The sequence below is a fragment of the Oncorhynchus tshawytscha genome, linkage group LG26 (assembly GCF_018296145.1).
Source record: "Oncorhynchus tshawytscha isolate Ot180627B linkage group LG26, Otsh_v2.0, whole genome shotgun sequence".
In the NCBI taxonomy this organism is placed as follows: domain Eukaryota; kingdom Metazoa; phylum Chordata; class Actinopteri; order Salmoniformes; family Salmonidae; genus Oncorhynchus; species Oncorhynchus tshawytscha.
The window spans coordinates 18,179,307-18,206,416 of NC_056454.1; the positions used below are offsets into that span (position 1 = coordinate 18,179,307).

The window sequence follows — 27,110 nt, forward strand, 5'->3', positions numbered from 1 at the left end:
GATGGTAAAGCAGCAACACTGGCTATGGGTCCAAAATGTTGATTTCAGATGCATGTTCATGTGAAATGCACGTAGTATGTAAAGTACCTTCTTATTCAGTTTAAGACAGTTCTCAAAATCTTCTCTCAATTGATGAAGGTGGGTTGAATATACCCTGAGAATATGGCTACATCACTGGCTCCTAGACTACAAAGTTAGTTTCAGGCCCTGGTTACATCAATGCAGTAAATAAGTAAAAATGATAACAGTGGCATGGTGTGTCTTTACCCCCTAGAGATTGACCACATAACTATAGAGATGGAAAAAACAAAAATGGAGCGTAACAATATCTCTAAATGTATACAGAAAAGCATTAATGATAATGGAAGTGGGTGGACCATGCTTGAGTGATGAGTTAACTTGCCTAAGGCCTGAAGTAATAGGCTTTAGCTCAGTGGGCTAACACAGTTTTGTGATGTGAAGACAACCAGGGTTCAAACCCATTTGGTGCACACACACACACTTTCCATATATGATTCATATAATGTCCTACAGATTCATTTCACCAATCCAGTCCTCTCAGACTCAGAACGAGCCAGACAGAAGATACTGATTGGAGGAGACCCATTGACAGTTTCCCTTCTCTTTTTAGGTTCTTTGGGTTCGTGGCTCGGAAGCAAGGAAGCACAACTGACAACGTCAGTCACCTCTTTGCTGAGATGGACCCCGATCAGCCCGCCAGCGCTATCGTGAACTTTGTTTCCAAGGTGATGATCGGCTCGCAGAAACAATGAGCTGAACTTTTGACGACCCCTGTTTTGTTTTTTTTCTTAGTTTTTTTTCTTTTTAACCACGGAGGAAATGTATGTTCTATTTTGGATTTTGTTTGTATTATTTTGTTCTGATCTTATGTGTCACCTCTTTCCTTCTGATCTTGTCTTTTACTTGTGAGTGCACGTGGTGTTTACACACGTGTGTGTTCTTCTTGGAAGGACTCCTGTGTGGCGCTAACTAGGGGGATAGAGGAAGTGCAGTTTGTGGTTGTGGCTATGTGGGATGTTGGCTTTGGGGGGCCATTGTGATCTCTCTAGCAGGGTAACACAAGAACAGGAAGGATACATTTATGTCAATGATGATGTCAGTGAGCATGGTTCATTAAAAAAAGAGAAGAAGAAGTAAGGTTGTGTGACGTAGAAGTGTTAAGCTATCAGGCGTTTGGACTGGTCAACCAAAGATTTTTAAGTAGCCAGGGGTGGCTATTCCACTGTCGGAAGGTCTGTTGGAAATTATATTTTGTAAAAAAAAAAAAGTATTAATTAAAAAAAAATCATTTAAATGTTCTTTCTATATACAAGTACTGATACTGTATGTATGTTATTCTTAAAGAGTTTGCATCTTTGCCTTCTTCGCAAAGCGTATTCCAGGACATTTTTGCATGCTGGTGAGTTGAGTTAATGTAAATATCACGGAGTGCTTTCTGGGTAAGGCGTGGATGACTTGGGGCCTGAAATGTTGTTTTTTTGTTTTGTTTTGTTTTTTGCTTTCTGTAATAAAAAATGGAAAGAGAAAGAAAGAAGCATACCTGCTCCCTTCTACATACAGACCAAATTTGTAATGGGCAAACACACTGTTCTCCTCCAACTTCCATTGTTCTTTTTCCCTCTTCTGTTTAACGGATGGAGGATGGATAGAAGCTTGTCCAGTTCAGTCCAACTATTCACCTACACAGTGGTATTTTAACCCCATAATATCTTTGGTAGCTGAAATCTGCTGTTACCCTACTTCTAGACCAACCTGCAATCCACCCCTCTATGGAGAAATGTTGGTTAGGCTGAATGGTTACCCTTTGTGTGTTTAACATTGAAAAACTGCCACTCCTCTCTGTGCATGTATGAGCATCATGGAAGAACAGAGTTCCCTGCTGATTTTTGAATGGCGGACGGGTTTGGGCAATGAGAGCTTATGTCCCAGGTTGTCACTGCAACAGCATCAAGCTCTCTCTCTCTCTTCTCCTTTGGAAGTTTGCAGATATTCTACCCTTGCAACCATCTTAGTCTAGATCGAGAAAGGCCACTATCCCTACACATCAGCCTGTCAAACTTGTAACACCCACATCATACCCACAAGTAAGCTATATACATATAAATATACATATATAGATATATATAAAACTTCAACAAAATATTTATTTTTTTGCTCTGTCGCTCTATGTTAACTCATATTACTTGTATACATATATTGTATAGTCTACATCAAGATTACTGAAAGAGTCAAAAAAAGTGCATCAAAATATATATGGTGTAAAGTGTATGCATTTTAAAGCTTGTCATTGTTGTTTTGAGTATGTTTTTCCACTGCATTACTTTGTCTTTGTAGGAAACGTCCTTTGTTAGTTGGGAGAAAGAGCGGCTAGGAAAGTTCTTTGTTTCAAAAGTCATGGATTCATCCTAAATGGAGACGACATTTTACGCTCATGTCCAAATGAAACAGCCTAAAAATGGAATGGTCAGAGTTAAACACAAATATTTTCATGTGAAATATCAACACCCATTTGTAGTTGGCAAAACAGTGAGATGATTGAAATGACTACTTCATGTAAACAGACTTGATGTGTATGTTCTCAGAAGGTTTAGAGGCTAAATATTACTTCCTTGATTACATCCTCAATCTAACATCACAGGTTTATTAGTAAATCTCCACCAGAAGTATTTTCCTGAGCAATTCCACATTTTGTTATATAGGGCCTACTGCCCTCATGTGGTAAAACACATTTTGACTACCCATTGTGTTTTTACTGTAGAGTTTCAACTGTGATTTCAGCAATGGCCTTTAGTAGACACGCAATACTCAAATGGGCAGTGCTGAGTTTAAATGATCATTTACTGAATGAGGAAGACTTTTATGCCCAAATATTAGGGCAATATTTTGCCGTTTTTATTTTGTGAATGCCCTTCAATTCAATTATGTTTGGAGCAGGGTAGCCGTAACTCAATGGTCAAATATACTCCAGTAAAAAAAAAAAATACATAGCACTTATAAATGGGATTCTGTCATGTCAAAATACACAGAAATAGTTTGCATGTTCAGTCCACTTCTTTTAACTCACTGTTTTGTATCAACTAGGTATTTTCTGTTCAAGCTCAACTGTCTTCTCCCGTGGCTTCTTTGCTTGTTCAACTATTCACTCCTCTTCAATGAGAATCCCTCCGTTTGAACTGAATCGTATTTATTGTGTTGATAGTCACAACTGTAACAATATATGTGGCAAAAAAACATGGTAGATTCTGCATTTGTGTATGATCAACCTGTGATAAATGGTTGTGGAGTAAATCACCCTCTACCACAAAATGAATGTTTGTCAACGAAAACCAATTGTGTAAGACGTCTCCTTTGATGTATGTGTGCCCACTTTGAGGAAATCGCCTAGACTTAAAATGTGTGAATGTGCTACTATGCCTGTACAGAACCTTTATGTATTTTGATTTGCTTTACGGTATGGCTTTTATTGTTTCTGAGAAGAAAAAAAACACATTAAAAAGTAATACAAATCACTCCATGTTTAAAGCATCCTTGGGAATGTTATGTGCTTGTCTAATGTCTATTCACATTTAGGATATCTGTTCATATGAAAAAGTAATAATAACTTCTGACCTTTGTTCACACACTCCTGGACCACGATTACTGCTTACATAGGACCCACAAAAGAGCTATGTTTAACCTATGTACATTTTTATTTAACTAAGCCAGTTAAGAACACATTGTTATTTACAATGACAGCCTACCCCAGCCAGTCCCTAACGACACTGGGCCAATTGTGTGCTGCCCTACAGGGCTCCCAATCACAGCCGGTTGTGATACAGCTTGGAATCGAACCAGGGTCTGTAGTGGCACCTCTAGCAATGACATGCAGTGGCTTAGACCACTGCGCCACTCAGGAACCCATCAGATGTATGTCCTAATATGTACATCGTACGCGTCACTTCATCATACCATGCAGCCCATTCTTTCCAATCAGCCAATCAAATTCAAATCAGACAGCAACAAGGTTATTAGAGTAAACTAAACTAAAAACGCGTAATAGAGAGCACACGTTTACTAGACATTCTGTCATAGAGAGCACACGTTTAATAGACATTATGTCATAGAGAGCACATGTTCAACTTAATAAAAAAAACAAGGGTTCAAAGGGCATTCCCATTTTAACATACAAAAATGTACTATAGTAAGTGCCTATTAAGTGCCAAATAAATGAACAGGGTTGACAGAAAAAAGTTTGTCATAAATCCCTTTGTGTGTAATTGAATGCAAGTTTCACAACAACAACAAAAAACAACAACAAAAAATGAAATAGAAATGCTTTACAAATATATGGGTAACAGGGTTGATGTGTTATGCTCAGGCCGATTAGTTTCCACCATAACAACACCAGAACATTTACAAAAAGAGTAGAACCAGCTCACCTGCTTTTACACTATGACTTGACTATTAGATTTTCAATGTTACTTTTGACATGTAAAAAAAGTATAGTTTTACCATATTCAAACGAGAGTTCAATTCACATTACAGGCTTGACCTTAAAATGAGGGACAGACAAATTCATTCACTAATCACATTAAATAAATTACTTTGAAAGCAACAAAATAAATAGGACTTTACAATGATGGTGAAAACTTGGAGAAATGTTGCGGTTAAAGCTGCAATATGTAACTTTTTGTCCGAGCCGCTCAAATTCACAAAGAAATATGTGAGTTATAGATCTGTCATTCTCATTGACAGCAAGTATAAGAAGTCGTATATGTGTTCTATATACTCTATTTCTATGGCTCCCATTCTTAATTTTTATATTTTAGGTATTTTACTTTCGGTTTTGGACACCAGCGTCAAACAGCTGAAAATACAGTATTTTGGCTTAATGAAAATGTATTTCACAGCAGTTTAGATGGTACAATAATTCTCTACGCTATACATAATGTTAACACTACTTTTTCACATGTGAAAAACACTCACGTCGAAATCAAATTTGCAGTTTAATGTGAAAGTTGAAAAGTTTTCATTTAGAAATGTTGCTTCCCTATGTTTTCACATTTATCCCACATGAGATTATGTTTTCTCATGTTCCTTTTAAAATGTTGACACATGTTATCACATTAACGTCAAAATAAGATGAGACATTCCTGTGGTTTTGTGGTTTTTCTGTAAGGGTGGTCAAACACAGGAATCAGCTGATAGCTACCATCCAGGAATCAGTGCACAAGCGGTACAGGTGCCTTGCACCCATTCTTTACCATCAGCCAATCAAATTCAAATTGCAGACAGAGGGACAGCAAGACCCATGTTTAGATCATTTATGCGGTGGTGCCCAACTGATGCAGCTGAAAAAAGGTTTACGTCCGAAAGCACTGAGATAAAGACTATTTGCAGAGACTAATTCCAAATGATACAAGCTTATATTTAGACTAGCTAGCTGCTTTCCTGGTTAGTTATCTTTTCAAATGAGGTAACTTGGGTTGCTAGATAGCTAGGTAGCTAGTTGCATATGGCTGGCTATTTGGGCTAATGTTTTTCATCTTAACTACATGATGCAGCAAGCACAGCTACAACAGTTACAAACTGCTTGGCTACCTATTTTCTATAAAACATTGAGCAAGCTCTAAGTTACACTTGGCTGGCTGGTGAGATAAATATACCTTTGAATCTAATTAACACAATGCAGGCTCCTTCCAAGCTGATCCGTGTACTTAGAGGCCTTGACGACTGGTGGGCCTCAACGCTAGCAGTTTCACCTGCAGCCTCCAAGGCTGGTCTGTGTGTAGTGGAAAAAAGGTCAGAATTGGGCTGCCTATGTTAACGCAGACTATGTTAAATTAAATCTTTGTTCATACAGTGCCTCCGGAAACTATTCAGACCCCTTGACTTTTTCCATATTTGGTACATTACAGCCTTATTATAAAATTGATTTAAAAAAAAAATACAACTCAGCAGCTGAGACACAATACGCCATAATAACAAAGCATAAATGTAAAAAAAAATGTAGGAAAAATATAAAACAGAAATACCTTATTTACATAAGTATTCAGACCCTTTGATATGAGACTTGAAATTGAGCTCATCTTGTTTCCATTGATCATCCTCGAGATGTTTCTACAACTTGACTGGAGTCCACCTGACTATATAAGGTCCCACAGTTGACAGTGCATGTCAGAGAAAAACCAAGCAATGAGGTCGAAAGAATTGTCCGTAGAGCTCCGAGGATTGTGTCGAAGTACAAATCGGGTGAAGGGTACTAACAAGGTTCTTCTGCATTGAAGGTCCCCAAGAACACAGTGGCCTCCATCATTCTGAAATGGAAGAAGTTTGGAACCATCAAGTTTGGAACCACCACCTTGGTGTTTCCAAACTTTGGCCGCCCGGCCAAACTGAGCAATCGGGGGAGAAAGGTCTTGGTCAGGGAGGTGACCAAGAACCCAATGGTCACTCTGACAGAGCTCTAGAGTTGCTCTGTGGACATGGGAGAACTTTCCAGAAGGACAACCATCTCTGCAGCACTCCACCAATCAGGCCTTTATGGTAGAGTGACCAGACAAAAGTCACTCCTCACTCCTATAAGGCAAACGAGAGCTTGCCCAAACGCACCTAAAGACTCTCAGACCATGAGAAACATGGCCTGAAATAACCAAGATTGAACTATTTGGCTTGAATGCTAAGTGTCACGTCTGGAGGAAACCTGGAACCCTCCCTACAGTGAAGCATGGTGGTGGCAGCATCATGCTGTGGGGATGTTTTTCAATGGCAGGGACTGGGAGACTAGTCTGGATCGAGGCAAAGATGAACGGAACAAAGTACAGATATATCCTTGATGAAAACTTGCTCCCGAGTGCGCAGGACCTCAGACTGGGGTGAAGGTTCACCTTCCTACAGGACCACAACCCTAAGCATACAGCCAAGACAACGCAGGAGTGGCTTCGGGACAAGTCTCTGAATGTCCTTGAGAGGCCCAGCCAGATAACTGACTTGAACCCAATCAAACATCTCTGGAGAGACTTGAAAATAGCTATACAGCAACGCTCCCCATCTAAACTGACAGATCTTTAGAGGATCTGCAGAAAAGAATGGAAGAAATTCCCAAAATACAGGTGTGCCAAGCTTATAGCGTCACACCCAAGAAGACTCGAGGCTGTAATCGTTGCAAAAGTTGCTTCAACAAAGTACTGAGTAAAGGGTCTGAATACTTATGTAAATGTATTATTTAAGTTTTTTATTTTTAATAAATTAGCAAATATCTCTAAAAACCTGTCTTTGCTTTGTCATTATGGGGTATTGTGTATAGATTGATGAGGGAGAAAAAATGATTTATTCAATTTTATAAGAAGGCTGTATCCTATCAAAATGTGGAAAAAGTCAAGACATCTGAATACTTTCCCAAGGCACAGTACCTTAAAGGCCCAATGCAGTCAAAAACATGATTTTTCTGTATTTTATATATTTTTCCACACTATGAGGTTGGAATAACACTGTCCATTTTTATAAAATGATGATAATGACTTTTTAGTGTAAGAGCTGTTTGAAAATGTCAGCCTGTTTTGTTGGGATGGAGTTTGGCCTGCCTGGTGACATCACCAGTCAGTAAATTAGTAAATAGACTATTAAGAAAGAGAGTTCCAAACCTTTCTGACAACAGCAGCTACTTTTCATTGTTCCCCTCCCCACCCAGACAGTCCTAGCAAAATTCTTGCTTGAGAAATTGCTCTTTGCTAAGAAGCTATTTTTGTTTATTTTCTCAGTTTAAAATGAAAACAATCACAGTACCTAATTGTTACCCAGAAATGATTTGATATTGAGATTAAAAAAACTGCTGATTTGGACCTTAAAGTCTGTGGCTTAAGACCTAAGCGGTAGAAGGCAAGCAGGTCTCATGGGCCAGACTCCATAATGACAGAAAACATTTTACATGGTTTGTCTAGTGCATTTTGCTATGATTGCATTCATTCATACATTCACTAGGCTTCAATCATTATTAATCTTGCAAAATCATGTTTATGATGCGTTATGGTGTACAGTTCAGATAACAGTTCTGAGAGACGTATATAGAACGTCTGATGCGTCCCTGCTTGGCACTTAGCATTATTAAGGAAAATGATTATGGGTAAGACCCTGCAAAAGACTAGTGTTCTGTCCAGGGGGTGTAGCAAGCTGCCTCTTGCTACAGAAACAGGTTCCTGCTCATATGAGCCGAATGGGCTCGCACAAACCAAGGCTCATGCAAGGCTACTTACTGTACTTACAAAACATTTGATTTGAGAACAGCACTAATGTAATCACCGAGATATAATTTGTTTACAAAATCAAATGTAGTCTTTTAAAATTGAGTAATTCTTTATTTGATAGTACTGTATATTCAAATGAGATATGATGCTGTCTTGTAATGCCTGAGTTGGAAAAAAGGGAAAATATACCTGTATAGTATATTGACAATGTGAACATCAGGGTTGGGATGAATTCAACAAATGTAATTCTAATTCAATTCTCCCTCCCTGGAAATTCAATTGAATTAAATTCAAATTTCAGGTCAGTCTTTGAATTAATTGATAATTCACTTCCTCTGAATTCCTCTGAATTCCACTTCTCCAACAATTTCAGAAATTCCAATTTGAATAGAAATGTCACTGTTCAGACACCCTAGCTATGCTGGAAATATATGAATACAGGTTGAAATGATTAAAAAATAACATATATGTGCATTAATTCCATTAACTGGGAAATGTAAAAATATGACATTCCAACGATGAAATGTTTTTACAATTCCAATTCAATTCCAAAAGTCCAAACAGTGTAATTCCAATTTAATTCCAGTTTCAAAATTTGAACATTGTTAAAATTTAAATCTACAGTTGAAGTCAGAAGTTTTCACACACTTTCTTGTTAACAAATTATAGTCGGTTAGGACATCTACTTTGTGCACGACACAAGTAATTTTCCAACAATTGTTTACAAACAAATTATTTCACTTATAATTCACTGTTTCACAATTCCAGTGGGTCAGAAGTTTACATATACCGAGTTGACTGTGCCTTTAAACAGCTTGGAAAATTCCCGAAAATTATGTCATTGCTTCAGAAGCTTCTGATAGGCTAACATCATTCGAGTCAATTTGAGGTGTACCTGTGGATGTATTTCAAGACCTACCTTCAAATTCAGTGCCTCTTTGCTTGACATCATTGGAAAATCAAAAGAAATCAGCCAAGACCTCAGAAAAACAATTGTAGATCTCCACAAGTCTGGTTGATCCTTGGGAGCAATTTCCAAATGCCTGAAGGTACCACGTTCATCTGTGCAAACAATAGTACGCAAGTATAAACACCATGGGACCTCGCAGCCGTCATACCGCTTAGGAAGAAGACGCATTCTGTCTCCACAAGATAACCGTACTTTGGTGCGAAAAGTGCAAATCAATCCCAGAACAACAGCAAAGGACCTTGTGAAGATGCTGGAGGATACAGGTACAAAGGAATCTATATCCATAGTAAAACATGTCCTATATCGACATAACCTAAAAGGCAAAACAGCAAGGAAGAAGTCGCTGCTCCAAAACCGCCATTAAAAAAAGCCAGACTACGGTTTGCAACTGCACATGAGGACAAGCTCGTACTTTTTGGAGAAATGTCCTCTGGTCTGATGAAACAAAAATAAAACTGTTTGGCCATAATGACCATCGTTATGTTTGGAGGAAAAAGGGGGAGGCTTGCACCATCCCAACCGTGAAGCACGGGGTTGGCAGCATCATGTTGTGGGGGTTCATTGCTTCAGGAGGGACTGGTGCACTTCACAAAATAGAAGGCATCATGGAGTGAAAAATACGTGGATATATTGAAGCAACATCTCAAGACATCAGTAAGGAAGTTAAAGCTTGGTCACAAATGGGTCTTCCAAATTGACAATGACCCCAAGCATACTTCCAAAGTTGTGGCAAAATGGCTTAAGGACAACAAAGTCAAGGTATTGGAGTGGGCATCACAAAGCCCTGACCTCAATCCCACAGAAAATTTGTGGGCAGAACTGAAAAAGCATGTGTGAGCAAGGAGACCTACAAACCTGACTCAGTTACACCAGCTCTGTCAGGAGGAATGGGCCAAAATTCACCCAACTTATTGTGGGAAGCATGTGGAAGGCTACATGAAACGTTTGACCCAAGATAAACAATTTAAAGGCAATGCTACCAAATACTCATTGAATGGATGTAAACATTTGACCCACTGAGAATGTGATGAAAGAAATAAAAACTGAAATAAATCATACTCTACTATTATTCTGACATTTCACATTCTTAAAATAAAGTGGTGATCCTAACTGACCTAAAACAGGGAATTTGTACTAGGATTAAATGTCAGCAATTGTGAAAAACGGTTTAAATGTACTTTAAATGTATTTCGCTAAGGTGTATGTAAACTTCTGACTTCAACTGTACAGGAAACAAAAATATAAATGCAACATGCAACATTTTCAAAGGTTTTACTGTGTTACAGTTCATTTAAGGAAATCAGTCAATTTAAATATTCATTATGCCCTAATATCCAGATTTCAGATGACTGGGAATACAGATTCGCTGTTGGTCACAGACACCTTTAAAAAAGTTAGGGATGTGGATCAGAATACCAGTCATTATCTGTTGTGACCATCGTTAGCAGTGCAACACATTTCCTTTGTATAGAGTTTATCAGGCTGTTGATTGTGGCCTGTGGTATATTAACCCACTCCTCTTCAATGGCTGTGTGAAGTTGTTAGATATTGCCGGGAACTAGAACACTCTGTCGTACACGTCGATCCAGAGCCCCCCTCCTATCACAGACCAGATTTGCCCTAACGACCAAGGGGTAGCTTGCTACTTACTCAACGTAATAAAGTAATGACTTTTCAAATAAGTTACCTTACATGTTATGTTGGCTGACAATTTGTTAGCTACGCTGTCCTTACGAACAACATAGCATATCATTACAGCAATATGTACCGGTATGTTAGCTAGCTACCTAACGTTAGTAGTTATACATCAAACTTGCCAGTATATTAACATCTAACTGCCCAACGCTTATTGACTTGATTATTCTCGTCATTCTTAGTTTAGATCAATGGTATAGTCGTTGTACTTTCTCAATGGACATTGGGGTGCTTTGGTAAATTCGCTCTGGCTATCTATAGGCTGAACAATAGAACGAGTCAAAATTCACCCAAGGCTGAAAAACAGCTTAAGAACGTTGGCTGAACTGGAACACTAGCGCGAGCCCATAGCAAATCAATGGAATCGAAGGTTCGCAGAGCCCGTTTTGACTGGAGTCATGCATAGAATGACACAAAAATGTATCCCTTTTTATTTTACCACTACAATCTGTTCGTCGGACGAAACTGGAAAAAAAAAACTTGTGTAGAAAGTTAACATCCGCACCTCAATGGTGTCAACAGTGCTTATGTCTGCGTATTGAAAAAATAGGGGGAAAAAAATTCTAACTTTGGACTATTTATCGTCGAGCGATCGATGACACACGAGCTCGCTGGGCAGACTTACATCATTACAAAGAGGAGATTAAAATGATTAAAATGGTTCCTGTGTAACAGTTTTGTTTCCGTCCCTCTCGTTGTCCCTACCTGGGCTCAAACCAGGGATCGTCTGCAGACAGACAACAGCCACCCTCGAAGCATCGTTACCCATCGCTCTGCAAAAACCGCGGCCCTTGCGGAGCAAGGGGAACAATTACTTCAAGCGAGTGACATCACCGATTGAAACCCTATTAGCGCGCACACCGGTTACACCCGACTTGAAAAAAAAAATCAAAATATACACATTGCGAGATATTTGACAGACATGCCTATATTTCCCCCAAAGGAAACAATGGGAAGACCGCAGAGTTCCATTATGATTTTTGTTGTTTACATTTTAACTATAAAACAACATGAGCAGGTCTCATTGCCAACAATAGCGAAGCAGGCATTGTGACGTTGAACAATAAGCTGGGAATAGAACGTTCAGAAGGCGAGTTGTTGCCACGGTGCTCAATAGAACTAATAAGAGCTGGCAGGGTGAAAAATGCACTAAAATAAGGCCTGTTTTTTCGTGATTACTTCAAAACGACGGCAAGCAGCTGGAAAATATGGTAATATTATGAAACTGGGCTCCACGGCAGATGCAATGAACCAGTTTTTATCAGAAAAGAACGTTGTTAAAATTGTCATGTGTCCAGCCTACTATCTACACAGATTTCAGAGCACTCTTGTCTGAGTGAATCAGAGTGCAGAATAATTACTTTACTAGCGCTCAACATCTTTGAATAAGGCCGGTGTCAGTAAACATTGGAAAAAAAGCGTAATTTAAATTGTTTCCATCAGCACATTTACAGTCACCAACGCTCTGGTTAACACGAAAACTGCCTTACCAGCTCTGCTAGGGCGAGTAAAATGGTCAGAGTGGTCTTATTTGTGTCTGGAAGTAGCTAGCCAACGTTACCTTGGGTGCTTGACTGCCGTTGGAAACACCATAATATTAATGGAAACACCATAATATTAATAAAATGAATTAAGCCAAATTTCTTAAAATCAATCCAATATACTATGTTATTACAAAAAAGGTTTTAAATTCTCTGGTAATGCCAATACAGAATACTATCAAATGCTTCTCAAAGATGCCCTCTGGTGGTCAAACTAGCAATAACTTGCAGTAACCGAAGAAATGGTTGAGAATTAAATTGCGTGCTACAGTATGCAGCAGCAGCACGCAGGGTGTGCCGCAGTAGGACACAACTTTTAAAGGAGGAACCACTGTACTCTTCCCCAGATCTGTGCTGCGACACAATCCTGTCACAGGGCTCTACGGACAATTCCTTTGACCTCATGGCTTTGTTTTTGCTCTGACATGCACTGTCAACTGTCGGACCTTATATAGACAGGTGTGTGCCTTTCCAAATCATGTCCAATCAATTGAATTTACCATAGGAAGACTCCAATCAAGTTGTAGAAATATCTCACGGGTGATCAATTGAAACAGGATGCAGCTGAGCTCAATTTCGAGTCTCATAGCATAGGGTCTGAATACGTAATTTTTTTAATACATTTGCAAATATTTCTACAAATGGGTTTTTGCTTTTCATTATGGGGTATTGTGTGTTGATTGATGGGGGGGAAGTATTTAATCAATTTTATAATGAGGCCGTTATACAACATCTAGGCCTATTTGATATCCATATGTGAAACTGCACATGAAACATTTTTTTTATTTTAAGGAAAGCAATGACATGGTATAAGGGTATTTAAAGTAAGTGGTACACTGTTCAGCTAAAATAGTGTAAACATCTTAAATCAATATGATCATATGAACCCTGACCCCACCTGGCATTTGAAGTCACAACTTCTGGATTTAGGGGTACACTGATCGTTCTGCTGCGCGATAAACACAGCAGTCCAGATTCATTACCTATAATACATATCTGCGCTTAGCAAAAGAATGCCATCTGCGCTGCTCTTTTAGTTATCAGTTAATCTGACTATTCTCCCATCATTGATTTAGTTGACTTATTTCAGCAATTTGAGGATTTTCTGTTCAATGTTGCTGGGGCATATTATTCTGTTTAAATGTGACTCCTAAATCCCTGTGATAAATATAATAGTTTTTCTTGAGTGTATTATCAACAAAGCTAAGATTTACGTTAAAGTCAAAAGTGTAGGAATAGCAGGAAGATCTGCATGCTGGTAACTCAAAGGTTGTGAGTTCAAATCCCAGGTGAGGATGTGTTGGTAATAGTTACTGTATGAATACACGTACACAATCTTATTGTGTGTCAAACATGTATGTTGAAAACACTATGATTTTCCAGGGACATGTGAAATATTACATATGTTGTTTACATAAATCAAATCAAATCAAATTTTATTTGTCACATACACATGGTTAGCAGATGTTAATGCGAGTGTAGCGAAATGCTTGTGCTTCTAGTTCCGACAATGCAGTAATAACGAGCAAGTAATCTAACTAACAATTCCAAAAACAACTACTGTCATACACAGTGTAAGGGGATAAAGAATATGTACATAAGGATATATGAATGAGTGATGGTACAGAGCAGCATAGGCAAGATACAGTAGATGATATCGAGTACAGTATATACATATGAGATAAGTATGTAAACCAAGTGGCATAGTTAGTAGTTAAAGGGCAGTTAGTAGTTAAAGGGCAGGCTATCTCCTGACCCAAGCCAGGGAATCCCAACTCCTCTACCTGGCCAATGCCTGACCACCTATATTCTGTGAGTGTTTCCCCCTTGTAAACTGTGTCACTGCTCTCTCTGCCCATTGCATGTCAATGACTTTGCTAGAGACCTTTACAATGATGTCCAGGCCTTTCTCATTGCACACATTTCGGTTACCAAACCAGTCCACCAAAGTTAATATTTTGCTAATATTTTGAAACTAACTGTACATATAACATTGAAAAAGCACCTTGAAATGAAGAACCAAAGCTGAATTGCACATTGTGCACCAACAAATTATCCTAACCATTTTGGACTTGTAACGCACTCCCCAGGCCTCTTGATGTCACTGTTTCTCTTCCAGAGAGAGAGTGATGATCGGTGGTAAGGCTGTGCAATCACGCTTAGAGCCAGTACTCATCAAGTGTGTGTGTGTGTGTGGCCGTGTATGTGTGTGTGTGGCGAGCAGTGTGTGTGTGTGCATGCACGTGTAGGCGTTTACATGTATGTATATATAAGGTTCAGGAAGGAGTTATCAGCATAAGGGACAAGGCTTCTCCTTTTTTTCCATCCTCCGTGTGCAAGATTAAGCAAAAGTCCCTCCGGGTGCAAAAGTACCTCCGGGTGCAAAAGTGTGTGTGTGTGTGTGTGTGAGTGGGAGTGTGCATGAGTTAATTTCTGAATGAATGAATGAATGAATTGAGTTCTAAATTCTGAACAATACTCAACCACCAAGTTACAGGCTGATGGGAAAAGTAAAACAACACAATTGAGCACTAGGTTACGCGTGGCTTTCCGCCTCAAGGATGAACTCCCCCCCCCCCAGAATATCAATGTGACTAGAGGAAAATGGCAACTTGCTCCCAGCAGGTGGTCCAAATGACAAGATAGGACGCATTAGGCGGCCTGTATGGGGGTGGGGGCAGGAGTGGGGGATAACCCCATTTAATCTAAGTGGGCTTTGTGCGCCAGGGAGGAAAATCGGAAAATCAATATTTCGTCTGGTTCCTGAGCGCAGTAATCTAGGCGCGGGGGTAACAGGTGTCCCGTTTCCTGCTAAAGTAAAGCTTCTTGTCCGTCGTCACACATGAAAACATGGCACGTCTTGAAGCAGAGAAGTCTCTCCTTCGAAGAGCAGTGTTGTATAACAACTCATTGCTCTCAAGGTTGTTTTCTTTGTATCAGGGACTGCCATTGGTATAAGCCATGGTAGACTCAAGAGACCTTGAGTTGTGCTAAAGAATGGAGGACACTATGTAACTCTTGCTGAACACAGCTGTCATTTGATTAAGTGATAGCAGAAAGTTAAGACATCATGTACAGTACGTGCATACAAGTCAGCCATATTATTACTCAAGCTTGTGTATGTGTGTGTGTGTGTGTGTGTGTGTGTGTGTGTGTGTGTGTGTGTGTGTGTGTCTTTGTGTATTCTCCCAGCAGTGTGTGTGTGTGTTCCGGAGGTGTGAGTGACACTGTTCCCCTCGCTGTCCATCCTGAGAGACTGGCATATATGAGTCACTCCATATCCAAAGTTTCCATCCAACGCTCCCTAAACCATCTGACTGCCATTGGTCTGGACAGCAAGGCCCTCCTGAGCTGTCTCTAGTACTTCCTGACAAAAAATTCATGCTTCAGGATGTTATTGCAAAGCCTCACATGCGTGCCTGGCTTCAATTTTTCTGCCTTTGGGATGTTTTTTTTCCCCTCCTTCCATAAATAAGAGAAGTGAAATTGCTGAGAAACACAACATTGTAATTATTTAATAGCGCAACCCAATTAGCTTCCTTCAATTAATGTCAGTTCCTGGTTAGGATAGGTAACTTTTGGGATTTGTGCGATGTTTGTTTTGCTTGAACTGCCTGAACTCAGTGGTGTACTGGTGCCTGGAGAAGTGGGTACAGTCTAAAGTTGCCCCCCCCCCCAAAAAAAATTGGCTGCCCAGAGAAGGGAAGGTGCCGTGTGTGAAAAATGCTATGTTTTGCTTTGTTTTTCAGGTTTTTACTCTCAAAACCACACTTTTTTAAATAGAAAAACGTTTAAAAAATGTATATTCTCAGCCCATGACAATGCTTAAACCACAGCAGGAGAAAAATTATGGCATGTGATGGCAGAGTTGGCAAAACAAAGCTATTAGCAGTGGGTACCAGTACCGAGTCAATGTGGAGGGGTCAATGCAAATAGTTCAGGTAGCCATTTGATTAACTGGTGTTAATGGCTTGGTGTTAAGGAGCCTTTTGGACATAGACTTGGCGCTCCGATACCACTTGCCGTGCGGTAGCAGAGAGAACGGTCTATGGCTAGGGTGGCTTGAGTCTTTGAAAATGTTTTGTGCCTTTTGACACCGTCTGGTATCGACGTCCTGGATGGCAGGAAGCTTAGCCCCAGTGATGTACTGGGCTGTACGCACTACCCTCTAGAGCTCCTTGTGGTTGGATGCCGATCAGTTGCCATACCACACTCTCGATGGTGCAGCTGTAGAACTTATTGAGGATCTGAGGACCCATGCCAAATATTTTCAGTCCCCTGAGGGAGGATAGGCGTCGTCAGTCCCTCTTCACGACTGTCTAGGTGTGTTTGGACCGTGATGTTTGTAAGTGATGTGGATACCAAGGAACTTGAAGCTCCTGACTTGCTCCACTACAGCCCCGTCGATGTGGATGGGGGCATGCTCTGCCCCTCTTTTCCTGTAGTCCACGATCAGCTCTTAGGTCTTGATCACATTGAGGGAGAGGTTGTTGTCCTGGCACCATATTGCCAGGTCTCTGACTTCCTCTCTGTCGGCTGTCTCATTGTTGTTGGTGATCAGGCCTACCCCCATTGTGCATTGTGTTGTCAGCAAACTTAATGAAAGTGTTGGAGTTGTGCATGGCCACGCAGTCATGCATGGGTGAACAGGAGGGGACTAAGCATGCACCTCTGATGGGGCCCTGTGTTGAGGATCAGCGTGGCAGATGTGTTGTTGCCTACCCTTACCACCTGGGGGGGTGGGCCGTCAGGAATTCCAGGATTTGGTTGCAAAGAAAAGTGTCTAATCCCAGAGTTCACATGTTAGTGATGAGCTTTGAGGGCACTATGGTGTTGAACGCTGAACAGCATTCCTTTTGTCCAGGTGGAAAAGGGCAGTGTGGAGTGCAATGGATATTGCATCATCTGTGGATCTGTTGAGGCAATATGTGAATTGTAGTGGGTCTAGGGTTTCTGGGATGATGGTGTTGATGTGAGCCATGACCAGCCTTTCAAAGCACTTCATGGCTACAGATGTGAGTGCTATGGGGCAGTAGTCATTTAGGAAGGTTACCTTCACATTCTTGGGCACAGGAACTATGGTGGTCTGCTTGAAACATGTAGGCATTACAGACTCGGTCAGGGAGAGTTTGAAAATGTCACTGGGCAGCTCGCGACTGGGTCTCCCTTTGTAGTCCGTAATAGTTTATAAGCTCTGCCACATCCGACGGGCATCAGAGCCGGTGTAGTAGGATTCAGTTAGTATTATTTATTATTTCCTCTCTTAGTCCTGTATTGACGCTTTGCCTGTTTGATGGTTTGTTGGAAGGCATAGTCGGATTTCTTATAAACATCCGGACCAGTATGCCACTTCTTCAAGGCTGCAGCCCTACCCTTTAGCTCAGTGCGGATGTTGCCTGTAATCCATGACTTCTGGTTGGGAAAAGATTAAAACTCTTTGTAAATAGTGTGGTCTACAGCTTATCATTAGGTGCTCTACCTTAGGAGAGCAAAACCTTGAGACTTCCTTAATATTAGAGATCGCACACCAGCCCTCTTACTGGAGGTTGCTGTTCTGTCTTGCCGATGCATGGAAAACCCATCCAACTGTATATTATCCATGTCTTTGTTCAGCCGCGACTCGGTGAAACATTAGATATTACAGTTTTTAATGTCCTGTTGATAGAATAGTCTCCAACGGAGCTCATCCAGTTTATTATCCATTGATTGTATGTTTGCCCGTAGGATGGATGGAAAAGGTGGATTATCCACTCGCCAATTAATTCTCACCAGGTCCCCTGTATTCGCCTCTCCTCTTCATGCGAATGACAGGGATTAGGGCCTGGTCCGGGAGGGGCGGTAAATCTTGAGCCTTCGATTATTTAATGAAAAAATCTTTGTACAGCCCGAGGTGAGTAATCGCTGTTTTGATGTCCTGAAGCTCTTTACGGTCATAAGAGACAGTGTAAGAAATATTATGTACAAAAAAAGTTAAACAATGTGAAAAAAATACAGAATTGCACAATTGGTTAGGAGCCCATAAACCAGGACCCATCCCCTCCAGTGCCATCTTAATACCATCTTAAAAGTAGGTAGGCCTACGTTGCAATAAACATTTATTTTGAAGTTTTTTGTTGGGAAAGCCTTTAGAAATGTTAATTCAAACAGTGCATGATGACTGAATAAGGCATGCAAAGATTCAACCAAGACTTCACTTGTTGCCTCGATATCACAAGTTGAAAAGATCTTTCCTACCTACACTTACCGGCTACCAATGTTGTTCTTCTGCTCCATGCAACAACCAGTTCAGAGCTGCGTGCTCTTGCTGCCTGATGATATTCTGCTGAAACTAGGCTGTGTGTGAGGCGCGCATGTGAAATATTTCACATCCTTTGCGATTGTGTATGATTTCTCTGTTGTACTATTGAATTGATACAGTGTATAAAACTCCACTACACAACTTTGATATGCATCTGTGGGGATTAAGAACGGAGTATATGCTATGCCCACTGACATGTTTTGGGGATACAGCATGTACCTGCGTATAGCCCCCACTACACCACAATTTCTTTTGCAATTTTTAAGCAATTTTTTCTGTAATTCTACACATTTTGCCATGGGGCTGAGAGAAGAAATGTGCCATTTGAAAGCTAATTTCCTGAAATTTAAACCACTTTGCCATGGGGTGGAGAGACATTTTTGCCATTTTAGAGCAAATTTCCTTCAATTGTTAATAATATTTGAGTAAGAGTGACTAACACAATCAATGGAGTTCCCCTGGAGGTCAGGGCCCCTGGGCACATGCCCTGTGTGCCGATCAGTATTCGGCCATGATTAGAACAAGTTGAGATAGCTGGCTAGACTAACTTACCAATAAATAAACCCCCTAGCGCCCAGGGGTCGCTTATACCTGGACCCTGCCCTGCTTGAACTGCTTGGTCTTTTGGATTCATGGAAGAGTGCAAGAGTATGAGATAAGACAGTATTCGATAGTCTCTCTGTTACTGCCCTTTATTGTTATTTAGAGAAAGTAGCCTACTGCAGATGCCCAGTCCAAGGCTTAAATTCCATCAGATCAAGCGTTAACCCACGCTAGCCACCACCTGCATAGCTGGTATTTTGACGGTGTCTGAGGTGTAACTGTGTTGGAGCTGTCAAATCGGTGAGCGGCTGATTTTGTGGTCATTGTCACCGATGCCACCACACATTCCACCAGTGTTAGAAGTTCAATATGAGAAAGTGTAGGTTATATAAAAATAATGATACTCACATTGAAAATCATTCAACAAAATAATGAGGATTTCTATCAGCCTAATCAAGGTGTCAATTACACGACACATTCAAATCAAGTCATATCAAATTGTATTTCCAATTTTCAAACTTGTAAAACAAGGCTGCATGAGATGTTTACTAATGTGACTCCCTGCAGCCAATTATAATGTCCTGGATAGGTATAATTCCGGGAGCATCTCTAACGCAGTTCCACCTCCGACATGTCAAAACAACAGCTTGCTGGTGTCGGCTAGCTCCAATCTGATTGAATCTAGCCCTAAGTACAGCCTACTTTGGGTCCTGGAGAACCGCAGTGTGTGCAGGATTTTATTCCTGCCCAGTGACAACTCAACACACCTGATTTATATACAGTTGATATTTGATAGGTATACCAGTTTACCAATCCCAAATCAAACATACTTTTTACTTGCTGTGGGTTGATATCAGCAAGCTTAAGTTTAGAGCATGCATTCATGCCAGTTTCAAGTCATTGCAATTATCTGAATCAAGTGTGTTTGAATCAGAGCTGGGGTGAAACAAATGCCTGCACAAACTGTTGTGGCTCTTCGTAACCAGAGAAGGCCCAACCTCTGACCACACCACAAGAGAGAGCAGAAGAGGGGGAGGGTGGGAGAGAGAACACCTGAGTGAGCCCCTGTCGGGAGGGAACCTTGTAGACGGAGAAAACACACCTATCATGTCATACACACTCAAAGCATATGACACACACCATACACTTGTTGTCAATGGACCATCTCCCCCCAAAACAGGGATCTGGAACACACATACAGTATACACGTCTAGTCTCAGTTGTCCCCCATCAGAGATATCACTCACAGGCAGAGGAGCCATAACCCTATCTGGGTCGGGTGCTTTATTGGCAGTCTCGTTTTTTTCAATCCCCACCCTTACCCATAACCACACCTCACCCCAATCCACCCCACCCAATCAACACAGCCCTCCAGCACCTCCAGATGGCTGTAGGGTTATATGGGGTTAGAAGGTTCTCGAAGGGGGTCATGAGGGGTTAGGCTGGGCAGTGGTGTTTGTGATTGTTGTTACGTGACTGGTGCCTGTCAATGTGCAGTTGGGGGGCTAGCATGTGGCCTTCAAGCCCCCCTCTTGCCCCTCCAATCCCTCAAATGGTCAGGCTTTGGAACAAAATTGGCAGCCAGTTGGCCATCCTGGACGAGCCCCGAACAAGTGGATTACAGATTTGCTTCACTCAGCATTCGCACACACCTGTTTGAGAGAGCCTTGTGTTAAGGGAGCGAAACAAATGTGGGCAAAGTTCAAGGAAAGCAAATGTGAATGTGTAGACTGAATGCTCATTGAGCTTAGTCCTCGACAGTATCATGATTCATCTTTAACCTCTATCTCAACCTCTGTCCTCTCTGTTTCTCTCCCTTCACTAAGATCTAGCTGTAGTCTGTCCACTGTTTTTCTCCCTCATCCCTCGATATCCCTAACCTCCATATTCGGTGATCTCCTTCTCTTCCATCCACACCAACAAGCTCACGACCACATCAACTTTGATGAACAGCCCACGATTTCCAAGAAACATCACCTAACCCCCCAATCTCCTCACTCACCCACCTCACCCACCTACTATAAAATTCTAGTCAAATGTTTGCTCTTTTGACACTGGTGCAACATTGTAAACACCCAGCAACAGAGGACAGTCAACAGTCCTACGTGCTTTGGATATACCAGGAGCTCCCTCCTCTCAATCATCCCATCCGAGTGACACGGGTGTCGGGTAGCCGATTGGCCTCCTCCTGGCCAGTCAACTGTGACGGCTGGGGATATCGGGTGTCTGACTACACTCTGAGTGTAAGGTGGTGATAGAGCTTGAATAGGAGAACGGCACATACTGATACGGACAACAGCAACCGATCAGGCCGTGAGAGACTATAGTATAGCTTATACTGCCATGCTGTGGAGTGCTGTAACAGGTACTCAGGTTAAGACTTTGAAGGTTGTGGTGTCTGCTGCTCTTTTGTCGCCCCTCCCACCCCTAATAGATTTATTAAAGTTAGAAGTCAACAGTTGACTTCAGAGCCTACTCGTTGTAGCTCATAATCTGTAGCTGATTAGAAAGTGAGGAAAACCATCAGATACTGTCAGAAAAGATAAGCATTGTACAACCATGCCAATCGTTTCCATTCATTTGGGCTTGCCCATATTTAGCTGGATCTACTAAACCAATGGCCTGGTACGTGGATTCATCTTGACTTCCTGAATCTAAATATGGAATTGACACCCGACCCTAGTCTCAGAGTCCTACTGTATTACCGGCATTGGTCTGGTGGGTGAGCATGGACAGACTGTTCCTTCCCTGCCCCTGATACTGATGCAACCCCGCTGGCACATGTCCTAGTCAGGTTGGCAAGGAAGATGGAAGATTGCCAACACTGATTAGCTGGGCTTATGAGGGCACTGGGCAGCTGGTTGCCCCTGTAGGGGTACTCCACCTGGCGATGCCCATCAGGCCAGGTGACACCCTCATGCTTGGGGCATACTGTACATTCTAGCACCGCCACCCTAACCATGGCTTCCTCTCCACGCTATGTGAAATATGAAATACCGGGATTCCTATTAAGAAAGACGATCCCAGTCCAAATAGTAATAGCTCGCCCCAGTCCCTGCTCTGAGCCCCTCAGGGGGTTATTTGGACACCCTGGTCCCACCTCCTACTCTCTCTCCTCTTCTACCTCCTCTTCCATGATTTGTTTGCATTGGGACAGTTTGACAAAATTCCCAAGGCATGATATTTGGGAGAGCCATTAGCTTAAAATCTCACTAGGGTACGTGGGATGCTAGCGTCCCACCTGGCCAATATCTGGTGAAATTGCAGAGCTCAAAATTCAAAAACAGAAATACTCATTATAAAAATTCATAAAACATACAAGTGTTATACATCGGTTTAAAGATTAACTTCTTGTTAATCCAACCACGGGGTCAGATTTCAAAAAGGCTTTATGGCGAAAGCATACCATGCGATTATCTCAGAACAGCACCCAGCAGATAAATCATTACAAACAGTTACCAGCCAAGTAGAGGAGTTACACAAGTGAGAAATAGTGATAAAATTAATCACTTACCTTTGATGATCCCAGTCCAAATATGGTTGCACTCACAAGACTCCCATTTACTCAATAAATGTTCGTTTTGTTCGATAAAGTCCCTGTTTATATCCAAAAACCTCTGTTTAGTTCCCGTGTTTTGTTCAGTAATCCACAGGCACAAACACAGTCACAACAGGCAGACGAAAAATCCAAAAAGTATCCGTAAAGTTTGTAGAAACATTTCAAACGATGTTTATAATCAATCCTCAGGTTGTTTTTAGCCTAAATAATCAATAATATTTCAACCCGGACAATAATTATATGCATATCCTAGCTTCTGGGCCTGATAAGCAGGCAGTTTACTTTGGGCACGCTTTTCATCCGGAAGTGAAAATAGTGCCCCCTACCCTAGTGAAGTTACAGGCTAACCTCAACCTTGACAGACCCGGCAGGACCTTGGTGTCACTCAATACCTCCTGTTGGGGATTTGTTTAGTTTTTTACACTCTCTGGCTTTCGGTGGTATGGAAAGAGAAAGAAAGAGGGCTCATTAAGTTAATGAAACACTTGTGATATCAGCTGGGTTTTATTGCGCTGGGAGCTGGGGGGGTCTGGCCTGTTCCAGTCATGTTGGGGTCAGGGACAGGGTCTCCCCCAACAGTCACCAGTGGCCTAGGTGCAAAGGTGAACAATGATGCCCATTTCCACCACTTGAAGCTCTTGGCATAAAGCTGAATTTATGCTACCAATAGCATGACATGGCAGATGTTATGAGCCATTGTAATAGCTTATCAGGACTGTGGAATGCTGCAGGTATGGTGACGTAACAGAAAATCCTATTAACCTAACCTCTGAATCTGGATACTGAATAAGGATATGCTCAATGTATGATTACTGGACACTTGTACTGTAGGCACACCAAATCTATAGCTACACATAGTGAGATACACAGACAGAAAAGCTTATCGGAAAGACTCACAGTGTGAAGGTCATTCTCTCTCTCACACACACACACACACCTGCACATACGCACAAATGCACACACACACAGCCTGATGGTCAGTATCTCTCACACACAGACCAGTACACACAAACATACAGGGATTCACACTCCCACAGGCGCACACACAGGCGCCTCTGACGTGCAAAGGGCCCTGTCAGGCCAGGAAATACACTGCAAGAGAGGAAGAACTCAATACCAGTGTGCCTGTTTACAGTAATTGCCACAATTACCGTCAACCCCCACCCCATCCCACCGTCCCACAGGCAAACGCATCTGCGAGCAGAGATCCGGCTGGAGCGAAGAGCGCTTTCCCAGAGATATCAGTGACGTGCGCACACACACACACACACACACACACACACACTCCATCATTCTCTCACACTCCATCATACCCTCACGCACCATCAGTCACTCCCATTTATTGCCATCTGTCTGTATGTCTGTTTGTTTTGTGAATGAGTTTAGGGGATAGTTTTCGCAAACACAGACAGGGGCTCTAGTCACAGAGGACACATGATCTCCTACCGCACAGCTTTTGCATTCTACCACACAAACAAAACGTTGGTCCTCCACTCCCTCTCCTAAAGATACCAGGTATTATGGTATATGATTAGGTGATGACCTTGTGACCAGAGATTTTGTAAGACATGCTACCTCTCTCTCTCTCACCTGTGAGTGTTTCCACTCAAGTATGCTTTAGGGGCATGACCAGATTTTGAATAGGTAATATCACTCTGGAGCCTAGTTGTATATGCAAGACTATAAACCAGGTGTGTTTGTGCATGATTGTGTGAGTAGGTATGTAAGAGGATGTGGGCCTGGACACACATTGCAAAGGTTTTATCTGGTTCTGGTGTCAGGGAATTCCCTTCCCTGGCTAGGAGAAAGTATCACCCGTCTGTCCCATTCCTGGCATTGCAGACACTGAAAAGAATGTAGCGATGAAAGTTTTGATTGGTGTAAGCAGGGTGAGTGGTATTTTGGGGGTTGGTGGTGGGGATGAGAGAGGGGGCGCACAGAACCCAAGGGGTGAAGGGAGGACCACCGATATGGGTTGGGACGGGCCTGGGCGATGATTTGCGTCTAGACGCTTCGTAGGCAAGAAGGGTTAGGCATAGCCTTTACTCTCCAACTCCCAAAGTCAATCTCTCCCAGCTCTCATTCCCTCACTATTCCCCCCGATCACGATCCAGTGTAATCGAGGAACCGGCGTTAGACCCTGCTTAATAAGGGCCTGGAGAGGACATGGCGTTCTGAAATCTAGGATTTAATGTTGAACTCGTGTTACCGTGCAGGCTGGTATCCGCCCTGAATGAAGACTGGTACAGTCTCATTGCGTTGGCAGATGGAGGCAGGTGCGTTATGAAAACAAAAACACAAGCCAATAGATTTCCTTTGGGACAGGCTACAGTGCTTTCAGAAAATATCACACCCTTTTACTTTTTCCTCATTTTGTTGTGTTACAGTCTGAATTTAAAATGGATTAAATTGAGATTTTGTGTCACTGGCCTACACACAATACCCCATAATGTTGAAGTGGAATTATGTTTTTAGACATTTTTACAAATGAATTAAAAATCAAAACTGAAATGTCTTGAGTCAGTAAGTATTCAACCTCTTTGTTATGGCAAGCCTAAATAAGTTCAGGAGTATAAATTTGCTTAATAACAAGTCACATAATAAGTTGCATGGACTCACCCTGTGTGCAATAGTGTTTAGCATGATTTTTGTATGACTACCTCATCTGTGTATCCCACACATACAATTATCTGTAAGGTCCCACAGTCAAGCAGTGAATTTCAAACACAGATTCAACCACAAAGATCAGGGTGATTTTCCAACGCTTCTCAAAGAAGGCCACCTATTGGTAGATGGGTAAAATAACAAACAGACATTGAATATCCATTTGAGCATGGTGAAGTTATTAATTACACTTTGGATGGTGTATCAATACACCCAGTCACTATAAAAGATATAGGCGTCTATCTCAGTTGCGGGAGAGGAAGGAAACTGCTCAGGGATTTCACCATAGGAGAAAACTGATTTCACCATGATGGGAGAAAACTAAAGATGGATAAACTACATTGTAGTTACTCCACAATACTAACTGAAATTACAGAATAAAAAGAAGGAAGCCTGTATAAAAAATAAATGTGAACAAAAATCAAAATATTCCAAATCCTGTTTGCAATAAGGCATCAAAGTAAACCTACCATAAATGTGGTAAATAAATACATGTTATGTCCTGAATACAATGCGTTCTGTTTTGGGAAAATCCAACAAAACACATCACTTAGTACCACTCTTCATATGTTCAAGCATGGTGGTGGCTCTATCATATTATGGGTATGCTTGTCATCGGCAAGTACTAGGGAGGTTTTTAAAAAAAGAAACGGAATAGAGTAAAATGCTTCTTAAAATTCTGGTAACAGGATGTGGTCTGAAGGAATGAAGCAGTGACGCAGGGTAACGTACTGAACTACAAATGACCTCTTAAATCCCACGGCATAATCTCAAAACTTTTAATTAAGGAACAATTGTATATACTCACTTGGAGAAAACCATAGGCCTTTTGAAATGAAATAATTAAATAACCATGTCTCTGTCACTAACAAATACAGTCATGGAAGGTAACTCTACAATTCACTCGAAAAGAAAAGGGATAAATCAAGGAGATTTTTATTTTCATTGAATCTCCGTTTGGGTATTAGTTAGACTACAATTAGGGTGTGGAAATGTTAGGATAATTTTGCTCTTAGTACTGTAGCCTACTCCCAACCGATCATGTTGTACGGAAACCCAGAGGGACCCTGAGGGTCGTTTTTCTTGGAATAGAAACAGCATAATATTAAGCAAATTAATTAAGCAACATTTCTTGAAATCAATCCCACATACTATGTTCTTTCAAAAAAGGTTTTAAATGATCAAATTCTCAAAGATGCCCTCTGGTGGTCAAACTAGCATTAATGGCAACAATGACTGACACTTAATTAAATAACGTGCCATAGAATTCTACAGCAGAGCGCAAGGTGTGCTGCAGTATGACGCAAGTTTTTATATTTTGTAAAATTGTACGAAAACTTCCTGTTTCCATCACAGCTGTTGTGATATTTTTTAAATATGCGGTATGATCTTACACGCATAAAACTGTGGATGGACACATGGTTACTGGTAGCATTATGATGTGGAGATTGAGGTGATTGACCACATTTCTGATTGGTTGGAGAGAAGGAATCATGGGTTAGGCGGGGAAAGGAGAGCACATTGTGATTGGTTGAGCTGGGATTGCAATGGCTCTCACCAGTGAAATACGAGGAGGACACAGACATGATTGGCTCGT

At 41.3% G+C, this 27,110-nt stretch overlaps 1 protein-coding gene across 14 annotated transcripts in view; it reads left to right on the plus strand.

Moving 5' to 3' along the window:
- Positions 1–3,530, plus strand: part of LOC112225299 (tensin-1) — a 291,328-nt gene extending 287,798 nt beyond the window's left edge. For all 14 annotated transcript variants that reach the window (XM_024389109.2, XM_024389101.2, XM_024389105.2 and 11 more), the window contains one exon: positions 632–3,530. In XM_024389109.2, the coding sequence (XP_024244877.1) occupies positions 632–773 (142 nt within the window). In that variant the 3' untranslated portion in view covers positions 774–3,530. The remainder of the gene's footprint in view (positions 1–631) is intronic.
- The last annotated feature ends 23,580 nt before the right edge of the window (positions 3,531–27,110 follow it).